The sequence below is a fragment of the Symphalangus syndactylus genome, chromosome 1, assembly GCF_028878055.3.
Source record: "Symphalangus syndactylus isolate Jambi chromosome 1, NHGRI_mSymSyn1-v2.1_pri, whole genome shotgun sequence".
Lineage (NCBI taxonomy): Eukaryota > Metazoa > Chordata > Mammalia > Primates > Hylobatidae > Symphalangus > Symphalangus syndactylus.
In genome coordinates this window covers 93,115,032-93,129,085 of record NC_072423.2, presented here as the reverse complement: position 1 = coordinate 93,129,085, position 14,054 = coordinate 93,115,032, and the positions used below count along the sequence as shown (strand labels likewise).

Here is a 14,054-nt window from a genome sequence, read left to right as displayed (position 1 = left end):
ACAACCAAGAATATCCTAAATGATACCCAGCAGAGCTGTCCGGATATACACCCAGGATGAGAGTTGCACCCTCCTGCTCATAGCAAAAGTCAAGGAACAAAGAATATCTTCTTGCCCAGAAGAGTCTGCCTGTCCCTCCCCACTGAGGTCCCAAACTCCATGGGCTAGCAGCCTGTCTGCCCAGAATCTCTGCTCTAGACACCCACAACACGAAGGAGAACACACGGATGCCATACACAGCACTGGGTGGACTTTTATTTTAAAGTCAAAGGCACAGCCTGGATGGGCTGAGGCAGTGACCATGGATGCCCAGCCCAGACCCCCAAGGCCCCACCCCCAGCCAGGAGTAGCTGTGCCAAAGGGGAGGGGGTGGGTGAGAAGAGGGCCTCCTCTTTTAGGAGCCACCTATCTCCTTCCTTAGCCCCAACAGGGGAGAAGCAGATGACATAAAGTGAGGCAGAAATGCTTCAGAGGGTCCCCCAGGGCCTCTCCTTCAGTCCCCCCAACATGGGTCTTTGGTGGACGTAATTGCACAGACAGTCCATAAAGTGACAGTTGAGGGGTGCCCCTCCCAGGAACGTGGCCTCAAGGGAGAACAGGGTAGGGGGTCCCAGTTTAGGAGTTAGCACTCCTAACTCAGTGCTTATAAGTGGCGGAGGGGCTCTTTCCTGTTGGAGCAGTCCCCCTGGAGGGGCCTTCTGCCCAGAAGAGGCAGTGTCGTGGGAGAGGGCTCCCCAAACCCCACTCCCCAGCAGGTCCCCCTTCCCTGCATTTCTATCTGGTAAGACATAAAAAATTCTCTGCTTATAAAAATACTTCTGCTCTGTCTGGGAATGGGGTGGGGTAGGAGAGGGAAGGACAGTTCCTTGGGGATCAGGTCGGCGGCTGGCAGAGGCCTCCGGGAGTGAGCTGGGCTCCCAGGTCACAGCCCCTATGAGGGAAGGGGGTCACAGTGGCGGGGATTAGGAGGGGGGCAGGGGGCCGTTGGCTCGGCGGGGGGCCCCTTTGGCGGCGACGGGGGCTCGGCCCGGGGCGGCTGGTGCGGGGGAGCCCCGGCGGGAGGCGGTGGCGCTCCGAAGCTTCTGCTTCCGCCTCTTGGCCAGGGGTGCGTTCTCCACGCTCTTCAGGAAGAAGCCCTCCCGCTTGCCCCGGTTGAACGCCTGGCAGAAAGGAAAGGGTGAGTGCCCCCACCCCCGCCTGACTCCGGCTCCCAGATCTAGTTTGACCCCCATTCCCAGACCTTGCCTCCAGCCGCCTAGGTCAAGGCCGACAGGGCCTTGGCCTCCAGACCGACCACCGGATTCGGTCCACCTTTCACCTCCTTTTTTTTTTTTTTTTGTCAGAGTCTTGCTCTGTCGCCCAGGCTGGAGTGCAGTGGTGCAATCTCAGCTCACTGCAACCTCTGACTCCTGGGTTCAAGAGATTCTCCTGCCTCAGCCTCCTGCGTAGCTGGGATTACAGGCGCGCGCCACCACACCCGGCTAATTTTTCTATTTTTAGAAGAGACGGGGTTTCACCATGTTGTTCCGGCTGGTCTCGAACTCCTGACCTCGTGATCCGCCCGCCTCGGCCTCCCAAAGCGCTGGGATTACAGGCGTGAGCCACCGCGCCCGGCCTCACCTCCCCTTTCTGGGCTCCGATGGCCTGGCCTCCCCAGACTCCACCTCTCGAGGCTTCGCCAACTCCTTCCCTTCAACAGACCCCGCCCCTTACCATGAAGGTGGCGTTGAGACCCGAGCGCACTGCGGGCCCAGAGGACTCGAGCACGTCGGGCGTCCGGAGCGGGGGCGAGGAGCGCGCGCTGCCGTCCTGCAGCCACGAGCTGCCCCGCAGTCCCTCTAGCTTCAGCCGCTTGGCGGGGTCCACGGTCAGAAGCCCTGGAGGCGGGGCAAGGAAGTGTGGGGAGGAGCCTGGAGTAAAGCCTGAGCCCCAAAGAGATCGTAACAGCCCCACTCTCCTCCCCTACCCATCCCCAACCAGGACACCTGACCCAGTGACCATCCCTGTCCCAGCGTCCCCCTCCCCAACTATGGTCTGTGACCTCCAGCTCCGCACCTCGGACCAGCTCCTTGGCTTCCTCCGATACGCCCTGCCAGGCCTCACCGTCAAGGGAGAAGCGCCCCTCGCGGATTTTGCACATGATCTCGGCCGCCTGGCTCTGCCCGCCCTGGCCAGAGGCCCCCTGGAAGGGGACCTGCCCCGACAGCATCATGTACTAGGAGGGGTGAGGGGAAGGTGAGACCCGCCCAGGCTGCGGAGCCGAGGCTGACCCCTCCGCTCCCACAGAACCACTCACCCTCCCCACTAGGGGCACTCCTCAGACCCACGCTTGGTGAACCCTAACTTCTAACCCCCAATACCCGAATGCTCCGACTCTAGCACCAGAGCGACCCCGCCTCTGTATTTGAACCACCTCGATCCCAGCTTCAGACGAAACCCAGCCGCCCCCACCAAGATGACCCCCGTCCCCTCCCTCGTGCTGCTCCACATCAGAAAGACGCCAGGCCCGAGGGACCCTGACCCCGCCTCGAGGACCGCGTCCCATACCAGAATGACGCCCAGGCTCCAGAGGTCGCAGGACTCGTCGTAGCCCTGCTGCGCCAGCAGCTCGGGGGCAGCGTACTGCAGCGTGAAGCAGGGCGTCTGCATGGGCACCCCGGGACTCTGCGGCCGCAGCCGCGCGAACCCGAAGTCGATGATCTTCACCGGCGCCCCGGGCGTGTCGTCGGCGTACAGGATGTTCTGCGAGGGCGGCAGGGTGGTCAGAAGCAGCCCCCGGCGCCACAGCCCCGCCCCGCCGCCGAGGCCTCTCGCCCACCTCCGGCTTGAGGTCGCGGTGCACCACGCCCGCCTCCTCGTGCATGAAGCTCACGGCCGACACGAGGCTGCGCAGGATCTGGCTCGCTTCCGACTCGCTGAAGTGCCGCTTCTTGCGGATGTGCTCCAGCAGCTCCCCGCCCCGCAGCAGCTCCAGGACCAGGTACGTGTGCAGCTGCGGGCGGCGTGGCGGGCACGGTCACCACCCACCCACCGCGGCGAGCCCCCTCCCACCACCCAGGCCCCGCCCCGGCCCTAGGGCCGTGCCCATGTTCGAGCACCCCCTCCTCGAAATCCTTTTTTTTTCTTTCTTTGTTACTTTTTTGGAGACAGTCTCGCTTTGTCGCCCAGGCTGGAGTGCAGTGGCACGATCTCGGCTCACTGCAACCTCTGCCTCCCGGGGTTCAAGCGATTCTCGTGCCTCAGCCTCCCAAGTAGCTGGGATTACAGGCACACGCCACCGCGTCAGGCTAATTTTTGTATTTTTCGTAGAGACGGGGTTTCGCCATGTTCCCAGGCTGGTCTCGAACTCCTGACTTCAAGTGATCCGCCCACCTCGACCTCCCAAAGTGCTGGGATCACAGGCGTGAGCCATCGCGCCCGGCCAAAGTCCCTTTTCTTGTCCATCTTCAGCTCCGCCTTCCCGTCCTCAGGCCCTACTCCCCTCAAATTCCACTCCCGGCGCCTCCCTGGTCCCTTGGGGCCCCCGAATCAAACGCTAGGCCCCGCCCAATTCGCCCCTAGATCCCGCCCAAGGGGGGATCTAGTGCCCCCAAGCTCCGCGCCTGCCCCTTTTCTCTCCGCCCTCCCCTGGCCGGAAGCCATCACCTGGTCGTGATGCACCTCGTGCAGATTCACCACATTGGGGTGTGACTGGCACAGGCGCAGGGCAGCCACTTCGCGCTGCGTGTTCGCCTCCAGCCTGGGGGACGGAGCAGGAGTTACGGTCGCCGTGCTTCGGCCCCGCCCCCGGGACAGCGCTCTGCCACCCCCACCCCTGCCTGCGCCTGGGGCCTCCCACCTGCGACTGAGGATCTTGACCGCGAACTCCTGGCCGCTCTGGCGCTGGCGGCAGCGGCGACACACAGAGAAGCTGCCCTGGCCCAGCGCAGGCTCCCGCAGGTCCAGCTCGTACTGCTGGAAGAAGGGCGAGTCCTGGAGGCGGAGGCGAAGGCGAAGGAGGCGCGTCAGAGGTCCCACCTGGTAGCCCCGCGGCCCTGCCATGCCCCATGTCGTCGGAGAGGCTTGGGACCTCACCGAGCTCACGCTGCGGGCGCCAGTTGGATCTAGGCCTAGAGTTCCGGGCCTAGGCCTCTCCTAAAACCAATTTCCCCCCAGCCCAGCCCACCTGCATCATAGCGCTCCTGGCCACCGCTGCCCGACCTGGCCGGTCTCCAGCACCAGGCGCTTCCAGCACATCGGTCATCACCGCGTTGTTGTGGTCGAAGAGGATGGAGGGTGCCACAAAGGAGTATCCCTGCAGGGTGGGAGTCGGGGGGATGGGCATGGGGGTTGGGAGTGCGGGTGAGGAGACTCTGGTGGGGAACCAGGCAGAGGCAAGACCCTGGACAAGGGGGCAGTGGGGGTGTTCCAGTTGCATTCTGGTACACACAGGATTTGTGGACACATTTTATTCCACCTGGTTTTATAATCACTTGGGGCCATGTCTGTCCCCACCAGCCTGTGACCCCAAGTTTCTCATCAGAGTGACCACCTATTCCTCCCCAGGTGCCAAGGGCTGAAGGCACTGAAAGGACCACTGAATGTATTGAAAGTGTGGCCTGAGTTCATGCTTAGCTTATGAGAATCCAGCTCTATCCGCTGAGGAAAAAAACCTTTATTCCTCCCTTTCAAGCCAGACTTTGGCTGCTTCTGCAAGGGGAGCTACTGAAGAAATGCAAAAAGAAACCAGAGTTAATTCTTTGCTTTTCCTAAAGATCCATGTCCTGGCAATTTGAGGAGCTTTCAAGGGTCATTTTAACTGTGTGTTGTAGCCAGGCACGGTAGCTCACGCCTGTAATCCCAGTACTTGGGAGGCTGAGGCAGGTAGATCACCTGAGGTCAGGAGTTTGAGACCAGCCTGACCAACATGGAGAAACCCCATCTCTACTAATAATACAAAAATCAGCCAGGCGTGGTGGCACATGCCTGTAATCCCAGCTACTCGGGAGGCTGAGGCACGAGAATAGCTTGAACCCGGAAAGCAGAGGTTGTGGTGAGCTGATATCGTGCCATTGCACTCTAGCCTGGGCAACAAGAGCGAAACTCCGTCTCAAAAAAAAAAATTAATTATCTGGGTGTGATGGCACTTGCCTGTAGTCCTAGCTATTGGACAGGCTGAGGTGGGAGGATCACTCAAGCCCAGGAGTTCAAGATTGCAGTGAGCCATGGTTGCCCAACTGCACTCCAGCCTGGGTGACAGAACAAGATCCTGTCTCTAAAAAATTAATTAATTAATTAATTTTAAAAAATAATTTAAAAAACTAAGTGTCATCTTCTCCTAAAAATGTAATACCCAGATCAGTACCTGGAATATTTTAGGCACTCACTACACATTTTTGAATCATTAAATGAATGAGTGAAAGTACCTACCAATTCAAGAGAAAGAACTTTATCATGGGGGCTGTGAGACAATGGAATGGAATGTGGACATTCAAGCACAGAATTGTCAATTCTAAGAGCTTCAGAGAAGGGACTTATCTGGCCATTTTTGGTCTGTCTATTAAACAAACCATACTGGTTTATTTAGTGATAATGATAAGATATCATTATGGTAGCATGATAAACTGCACAGAAGGAGATGCTGTCCACAGAGGACTGCAGCACAAAGAAAGGGTGACCCCCTGGGCCAGGTGAGCAGACAAGGAGGCCTAAAAGAGGGGTAGAAGCTTGCCAGGTAGACTACTATAGAGCATGTACTCCAGGTAGCAGGAACAGCAAGTGCAAAGGCACAGAGGTATATTCTGGAACCTCTGAGCAGTTCGATCATGCCCTCCAGAGCATCAAGTAGGAAAATGATGAGAACTGAGGCTAAGGTTCTAAGCAAGGACCACATCATGAAGGGCCTCAATGCCCAAGCAAAGGGAGTTTGGACTTGTCCAAAAGGTGTAAGCTTCTAAAATTCAGTAGAGGGGGCTTGGCATGGTGGCTCACGCCTCTAATCCCAGCACTTTGGGAGGCCAAGGCAGGCGGACCACAAGTTCAAGAGATCGAGACCATCCAGGCCAACATGGTGAAACCCCGTCTCTACTAAAAACACAAAAATTAGCTGGGCATAGTGGCGCGCACCTGTAGTCCCAACTACTCTGGAGGCTAAAGCGGGAGAATCGCTTGAACTCGGGAGGCAGAGATTGCAGTGAGCCGAGATCAAGCCACTGCACTCCAGCCTGGTGACAGAGTGAGACTCCGTCTCAAAAAAAAAAAAAAAAAAAAAAAAATTCTGTGGAGGGGACCTGTCCCTCCAGGAGTGTACCATGCTATGCCAAGGGCATGCAAAGCCACAATATCAACATGCATCTCCTCCTAGGTGTCCACGTGAGAAAGTGATCTCTTTTTTTTTTTTTGAGAAGGAGTTTCACTCTGTCGCCCAGCCTAGAATGCAATGGTGTGATCTCGGCTCACTGCAACCTCCGCCTCCCAGGTTCAAGCGATTCTCCCACCTCAGCCTCCCGAGTAGCTGGGATTACAGGCGCATACCACCACATCCAGCTAATTTTTGTATTTTTAGTAGAGACGGGGTTTCCCCCATGTTGGCCAGGCTGGTCTCGAACTCCTGACCTCAAGTGATCCATCTGCCTCAGCCTCCCAAAGTGCTGGGATTACAGGTGTGAGCCACCACACCCAGCCGCAAGTGAATAATTTTAAACAATATTTTTACATAACAATAAAGAGATGATGGAATAGAAGGGAAATTAACAGAAGGTTTAAAGATAAACCATGAACTATCAAACACACATCCTGCCCCGGTGTTTTCTGTGACTGACAACCCTAGGTCCCCTTTAAGTGGAGACGTCTAGGGGAGACACTGAGTCCCAATCAGGACACAAGGCCTAGGCAGTGTCCTCGGGTCAGCCAGGGCTGAGGCAGACAGCAACATCTCATCTCTCCTGCATCTGGGTTCCATGAGTTTCCCCTCACCTGAAAGATTCGGGGGTCCCCAGGTGGGGGGCTGCCAGGGGGTGAGTAGACAGGCTCCAGCCGAGTGAATTCCTCTGCAAAGTTGCCCACATCCAGCTCTGAGCGGATTTGGGGCCGGAATGGGGCTGGAATCTTCCTGGCAGCCAGAGCAGCCCAATCGAGGCCCTGAGGCAAGGGAATCAGAGATTAGGTGTCAAAGGTCAGGAATGAGAAACTCCCTCCACTCAGCCCACCCTCACTGGGCAGTTCCTCCATGAGGCAAGGGCCCATCTGGCATTTGGGGTGGGCAGCTATTCCTCCTGCCTCCCTGGCTTCTCTCTCCCTCTGGTAACACAATCCCTATTCCCCTTAGAGAACCACCATTCCACCACACTTAGTCAATTCTGGAACTTTTAATAGAATTGGTGTGAAAAGGTCAGACGTGGTGGCTCATGCCTATAATCCCAGGATTTTGGGAGGCCAAGGCAGCTGGATCACCTGAGCTCAGGAGTTCAAGACCTGGTTAACATGGTGAAACCCCATCTCTACTAAAAATACAAAAAAAAAAAAAAAAAAAATAGCTGGGCGTGGTGGTGCACACCCGTAATCCCAGCTACTCGGGAGGCTGAGGCAGGAGAATCACTTGAACCGAGGAAGCAGAGGTTGCAGTGAACCAAGATAGCGCCACTGCACTCCAGCCTGGGCAACGAGCAAAAACCCCGTCTCAAAAAAAAAAAAAAAAAAAAAAAAAAGGGTTGGCGTGAAAAACAAATCTCTTTCTCCTGCTGGACTTAAATCTAAGAGGATGTGGTCTGGAACTGCTAGGGACCCTCTCAGGGTTAGATGAAGTCCCCATGCAGAAAAGCAGAACCAAGGGACATAGTTTCAGCACCTGGATGTGGTCTTGCCTTAAGTCAGAGCACTTTCCCTTGGCCTTTTCACTTATGGGAGCCAAAACATGCCCTTTTATGTTTAAGCTAATGCGGCAGAACCTGTTGATTGCCTGCTCAATATCCATTCTCCCTGTCTTCCTTAGTACCATAACCCCAGTTTTATTCCAGGAACCAATATACACAATTAAAAGAATATTTTTACAAACTTGCTTGCAGTTAGGGGTGACCAAAACTTATCAGAAAAAAATTATTAGGTAAGATTCCAGGAAAAGATCCTGAAGAGGGAGGTTGCTAGGTGGCAAGTGCCCTTTTTGCCCCTTCTCCTTCCTCCTGCTCCCTACCTGGGAGACAGCTTAGATGGCAAGAGCTCCAGCAACCATGTTGGACCATGAAGCAACCCCAGGGATAGAAGCTACTTGCTAAGAATAAAAAAAAAAATTAAAAAAAAAAAAAGAAGAAGAATTTAGATTCCTGAAGACAGTGTGGCACTGTGAAGACACCACGGCAGCGCTGGTCTGCTAATCTGGACTTCTTTTATGTCAGAAGAAAAGTAAGTAAGCCACCTATTTACAAGTAAGTATAATAAAAGTATTATATAAAAGTATAATAAAAGGTTTACTTATAAGTAAACCTCTTAGGTCACTCTGTTCATTCTGATCTCTGTGGCTAGCACCAAACTTGATTCCAACAGATATCACCATTTTGAGTTGGACTTTTTGTCACTGTAGCCAAGATGACTGACTCAAGCTGGAAGGCTCCAGTTCTACCACCAAGGACCTGAGCACTGCTCTCACCAAAGAAGCTGTCCAAGAAAAAGCAGAAGGAGGCCAGGCGCGGGGGCTTACGTGTCTGTAATCCCAGCACTTTGGGAGGCCAAGGCGGGCAGATCACGAGGCCAGGAGTTTGAGACCAGCCTGGCCAACATGGTGAATCCCTGATTCTACTAAAAATACAAAAATAAGCTGGCTGTGATGGTGCGCACCTATAATCCCAGCTACTTGGGAGGCTGAGGCAGGAGAATCACTTGAACCAGGGAAGCAGAGGTTGCAGTGAGCCAAGATCATGCCACTGCACTCTGGGAAATAGAGCGAGACTCTGTCTCCAAAAAAAAAGAAAAAGAAAAGGCAGAAGGAGGGAAACACTCTTCCACACATCAAGCCTTGAAGACCTTGGGGCCTCTCCTGTATGACTGGTCAACCCACTCCAGCATCCAGCCCAGCACCCAGCATAGGCGAAGGGTAGGCTTGAGGAATTCACTGAAAGAAACCAACACTGCTCAGATGCTTTCCCCACCCCGTGCAAAGGGACATCTTCACCTCAAAGACATAGATTCTTATCTAAGAAATCATCTCAGGCAGGCCCTCCCAGGGCTTGGAAGATTCAAAGAGATGGCACTCGAAGTATGAGTAACACAGTACCTGGCCCACAATAAGTACCCAGAAATGGGTGCTTTCGTTTAGATGTCAGACGAGTGGCAAATCTGATGCCTACACTTAAGCAGAAGACCATTAAGCACAGGCATTCAAGCCTCTCAGCCTTGGGTTGAATCTGAGCTCCATAACTTCCTGGACAAAGTACTTAATTGTTTGGAGCCTCAGCTTCCTCATCTGTAAAGATGGGGACAAGAATCAAGGTGGGTGTGGTAGGGTGTGGTGGCTCACACCTATAATCCCAGCACTTTGGGAGGCTGAGGCAGGTGGATCACTTGAGGTCATGAGTTCGAGACCAGCCTGGCCAACATGGTGAAACCCCATCTCTACTAAAAATATAAAAATTAGCCAGTCGTAGTGGCCTGTGCCTGTAATCCCAGCTACTTGGGAGGCTGAGGCAGGAGAATCGTTTGAACCCCTGAGGTGGAGGTTGCAGTAAGCCGAGATCACGCCACTGCACTCCAGCCCAGGAAACAAAGTGAAACTCCATCTAAAAAATAAGAATCAGGTAGTTGTGAGGGTGAAATGAGTTCATGTCCACAAAGGGCCGACACGCAGTAGGTATTCACTGTTACAAAGTCCTGCTGGGCGATGGTGCTGGCCAGGCCCAGCCCCTGAGTCAGTGCATTCTCACGTGGCCAGATTCACTCTGCACTGCACTCTAACATGTGTGTGCTCCTAACAAGTGAGCAAACACCCATGTGTGCTGATCAACCGTCCATCTGAATGACAGGCACACAGACTGTACAGGGACAGGGAAAAAGAACAAAATGCCTGGGTGGGTGCTAAAAGCCGTAAGTGTGGGTTTTAGTACTGATTTGGACCAGCAGGAGATCTATCTAGAGCCAAGGTCTATTCCCAGCTCGGCACAATTTACTGTGCCATCTGGGGCAGGTCACCTGCCTTCTCTGGGTCTGTCCAATGAAAGGACCAACCAATCCATTCTCAAATCCCTGACAGCCCCAAGAGCCAATGAACCTAGAATCCTTTCTTTCAGGAACACATCTGCCAAGTTTCAGTGGGGATGGATGTGAAGAGAAACCTAGCTGACACACACTTGCTTTCTTTCTCTGGGGGGATTTCCAAATAAAGTGAAACTGGCCAGGCACAACCTCAACCTGGAACAGCAGCCCCACCTGGGTATGCACCAGGAGGTGTGGGGCCCTGAGTCAGGAGCCTCACCTGGAAGAAGGGGTGGTTCCGGACTTCTTGTGCACCCTGGGGCCCTGCACCCAATCGCTTCTTGGGATCCTTGCAAAGCAGCCGCTGCAGCAGATCCTGCGCCACGGGCCCGATCCGAGGGGGGAAGGGAGGGGAGCACTTCAGGATCCGTCTGGGAGGATTGGGGGGGCGTCAGGGGCAGCGAGCCCCCCCCCCAACAGCCCTGCCCAGGCAGGCCCTGCAGCCCCCTGGCCGCCCTCCACGTCCAGCCCTACTCACCGAGACACCTCAGCCTGCGTGTTCCTCTCGCCCTCCAGGGTGAAGGGCGAGGCCCCCGTCAGCAGCTCGAAGAGCAAGATGCCCAGGCTCCACCAGTCCACAGCCTGCAGGGTGGAGCTGGGGTGAGGGCCTGCATCTCCCCTGCCTCATACCCCACCTTTTCACCTCCCCCAGGCCCACTTCCCTGCCAACCTACCTTGCCATGCCCCGCCTTGCTACGGATAATTTCGGGGGCCATGTACTCGATGGTGCCACAGAAGGAGAAGGTCCTCTCTTTCTGGTAGGGCAAGAGGTCCTGCTTAGATGTCGAAGCCTCTCCTTGCCCCAGTGCCCCACAAGGCCCAGAGTAAGACTCCCTCAACTTCTGAGGTTAGAAAGCTGAGCTGTGGAAACTTCTTGGAGCTATTCACTTCTGCAGCCCCAGAATGCAGGCCCAGAGCAGGAAGAGGCAGGAAGGAGAAGGATTGAATGGGGCACTGCAGGCAGAGATGGCCTCCACTCACCTCCTCCGTCAGGAACTCCTTGCTCAGCCCAAAGTCCGTGAGGACAATGTGGCCCTCGGAGTCCAGCAGCACATTCTCCAGTTTCAGGTCTCGGTAAATGATGCCGAGCTGGTAGGAGCAAGAGGGGTGCTGAGGCTTCCTCCCCCAAACCCTCCCCAGCTCCTGCAGCTCCTGGCCCTGCTCAGGATAAGGAGACCCCCCAGAGAAGTCATCTGCCTATAGAGGGGGTCTTCAGGGCAGAGCCACTGAATAAGAAAGGCCATTTAAGATATAAAGCAAAGAAGGAGGGCCCCGTGGATCAGGCCCCAAGTTCCCAGAGAGAGGAAAGTCTGTGTGAAGAGCTCTACTTCAAGGAGGCCTCAGGAGCCAGGCCGTGAGGTTTCCATTTGAGGAAGTTCTGTGAACGCAGCCCCCAGTTCCCTGAAAGAGGAAAGCCCCTTCGAGGAGGTGCCAGGGGAGGGGACCCCACCAGGCAGCGTTGAGGCTTCCTGCAAGGGGTCCTGGGGAAGCAGCTCCAATTCCCACCCAGCTCACCACTGGCCCCCCAGGAAGCCCAGGGGGAGGCCTGAGGCTGCCCTGCGTGCAGGTTCCTTCCAAGGCCCAGACCCAGTTTCCATAGCAACAGCCTGAGGCCAAGTCTTCACCCACCTTATGCAGGTGTTCCAGGGCCAGCACGATCTCACCCCCATACACGCGCACCTCAGCCTCCTTGAAGTACTGGCGCTGGTAGAGGTGGGTGAACATCTCCCCGCCGCTCACATAGTCTGGGAAGTGCAGTGGAAGTCAGGAAGCAGCCCCCTCAGGTGGCCTTGCCTGCCCCCAGCCACCCCACCCCCATTGGGATGTGGCGTGCGCTCACCCAGGATGAGGTGCAGCTTGGCATCCGTCTGGAAAGCGTAGTGCAGCGTGACCAGGAAGGGCGCCTGGCGCACCAGCTCCAGCACCGAGCGCTCGGTGCGCGTGTGCTCCTGCGTCTTGGCGCGCTGCACCAGCGCCGCCTTGCGCAGCACCTTCATGGCGTACAGCTTCCCCGCGTCGTGCCCGCCCGCCTTCCGCACCAGGAACACCTTGCCGTAGGCTGTGGGAGCAGCGAGTGGGTGGAGGGTAGGCTGTGAGCGGGAGATTGGTGCAGGCTTGGGGGGTGGGGGCGATGCCAACCCAGGAGGGTGTGCAAATGAGGCAAAGGAGCTGGGGCAAGAGGCAGGTGTGCAAAAAGCTGGCAGAGCCTTCTAAGGAAAGGGTGTGCACACCCCGGGAGGGTGCCCAGCAAAACCAGGGAAAGGATGTGCAAACCAGGCTGGGGAGCACGCTACTCCAGGGGGCCTGCTGCGAGGCGTGGGGGCGGGGCATATGCAAACCTGCGAGAGATCAGATGGATGTGAAAAGATGCCAGTGCAAGGAAGGGAGGCAGAGGTGTGCACCTGGCTGGGGAAGGGATGCGCAAACCAGCTCTGGGGCATTTGCAAAATGTGGGAGGGGGATCCCATATTGGAAGAAAGGGAGGAGCTATGCAAATCACTTGAGAGGGGCGCAAGTCCCCCTCCCCAGGGTGTTGGCAAATCCAGGGGGGCATGCACGCACAGGACCGTGGAGGGAGGAGTGATGTCAACGTGGAGTGCCCTGGAAGTGGGCATGCAAACCCTGGCGAGGCAGGGCGGGGCAGGCAAGGCAGGCTGTGCCGGGAAAGGGTGGGGGGCCTGCTCAGTGGCCTGGCCCAGGCCCAGGAGTGAGCAGGCAGGAGGTCAGGGGCACCGCGCCTGGGACGCCTGCCCGGTGGATGGGGGTCCTCACCTCCCGTGCCCAGCACCTTGAGCAGCTCGAAGTTCTCCACGCTCACCTTCTCCTCGTGCCCGGTCAGGTTGGCTGTGGGCACAGGGGGCGAATGAGCCCAGCCGGTCCATGACCCGTCCCGGCCTGCCCCGGGCAGCCGCAGTCAGGCCCCACACCCACCTTCTGTGATCCGCAGCTCCACCGCGCAGCTCTCATCCTCGTCCTCGTCCCCCATGGCGGGCGGGTCGCTGGGGCCCGCGCGGCTCGGGCTCCGGGCGGCGCCGGTTACATGGCGGCTCCGGCCGGGGCGGGCGCTTCCTGGTGCCGCCTCCGGGGCCGAGGCGGGCGCCGGCACCGCCTCCCGGCTCCCCGCCCTGCGCGGCCTGAGTCAGGCGGCTGGAACGTGACAGCGCCGGGCTGCCGGTGGGCGGCCGGCTGGGGCCGCCCTGTCTCCCGAGCCCCCAGGCCAGGCCTCAGGGCCGTGCGCTCCGGGACCTTACTCGACTCTCCGGGGAACTGGAAACACCTCGTGGAAGCCATCCCTGAGCCCGTGGGTAACCTGGAGCCTCTGGGGCATTTGTCCCCAAGCCAGGAGTCTGCCCAGGAATGCCGGCTGCAGCCAGTAGCTGGAGGACATTAGGAGTCTGTGCCCCAAGGTGGGGACGAGGTGCCTGGTGCCGGGCAGGCTGAGAGGGGGTCTGGATCCTGGAAGTCATCCAACTCTCAGGCAGTGGGGCCCACCCCATCGCCCTGGGGGTGGCCAGCAGGGCCCCTCTCCCCAGCGGACTGGCCTTTGCAAGGAGGAGCCTCATCACCACGAGGGGGCTGGAGCCAAGCCTGGGACCCCATGGCAAGGAGAGGAGTGGCCAGTTTTCTGACCAGTTTTCTGTCAGGGGGGCCTGCAGAAGCACGTCAGCCCCCAGCCACCGTGCAGAGCCCACCAGGTGCCATGCGCACCTCACGTGTTCTGCTCCTGTTGTCTCCTAGCCTGGTGCAGTACCCAGCTTAGAGCCCTGAGCAGGCCTCAAGAAGAGATGTCAGTGCCACACGGGGCTGCCCCCTCTCCCCACGAGGCCCAGGGCCCC

At 57.2% G+C, this 14,054-nt stretch overlaps 1 protein-coding gene across 8 annotated transcripts; it reads right to left on the bottom strand.

The window, feature by feature from the left end:
- Positions 1-228: 228 nt before the first annotated feature.
- On the bottom strand, positions 229-13,305 carry RPS6KA4 (ribosomal protein S6 kinase A4). Of its 8 annotated transcripts, none has more exons than XM_055241032.2 (17): positions 13,150-13,305; positions 12,991-13,062; positions 12,059-12,277; positions 11,848-11,963; positions 11,200-11,307; positions 10,893-10,973; positions 10,697-10,800; positions 10,439-10,589; positions 6,955-7,119; positions 4,166-4,294; positions 3,839-3,972; positions 3,646-3,739; positions 2,819-2,992; positions 2,548-2,742; positions 2,056-2,215; positions 1,714-1,877; positions 229-1,160 (listed from the first exon to the last, which is right to left on the bottom strand). In XM_055241032.2, exons 1-17 carry the CDS (start codon positions 13,202-13,204, stop codon positions 963-965), a joined length of 2,319 nt encoding a protein of 772 aa, XP_055097007.1. In that variant the 5' UTR covers positions 13,205-13,305; the 3' UTR covers positions 229-962. The 8 variants fall into 8 exon arrangements, with proteins under 8 accessions (XP_055097007.1, XP_055097091.1, XP_055097173.1 ...); XM_055241116.2 differs by having other exon boundaries at positions 3,839-3,954; positions 13,150-13,301; XM_055241198.2 differs by having other exon boundaries at positions 3,839-3,951; positions 13,150-13,301.
- Positions 13,306-14,054: the final 749 nt, after the last annotated feature.

Coding starts and splice junctions, on each gene's coding strand:
- RPS6KA4 (XM_055241032.2), bottom strand. CDS start 13,204: ATGGGGGACGAGGACGAGGATGAGAGCTGCGCGGTGGAGCTGCGGATC. Junction 10,590..10,696: donor ACGCAGGCTGAGGTGTCTCG/GTGAGTAGGGCT, acceptor CAATCCTCCCAG/ACGGATCCTGAAGTGCTCCC. Junction 7,120..10,438: donor GGAACCACCCCTTCTTCCAG/GTGAGGCTCCTG, acceptor CCCTTGCCTCAG/GGCCTCGATTGGGCTGCTCT.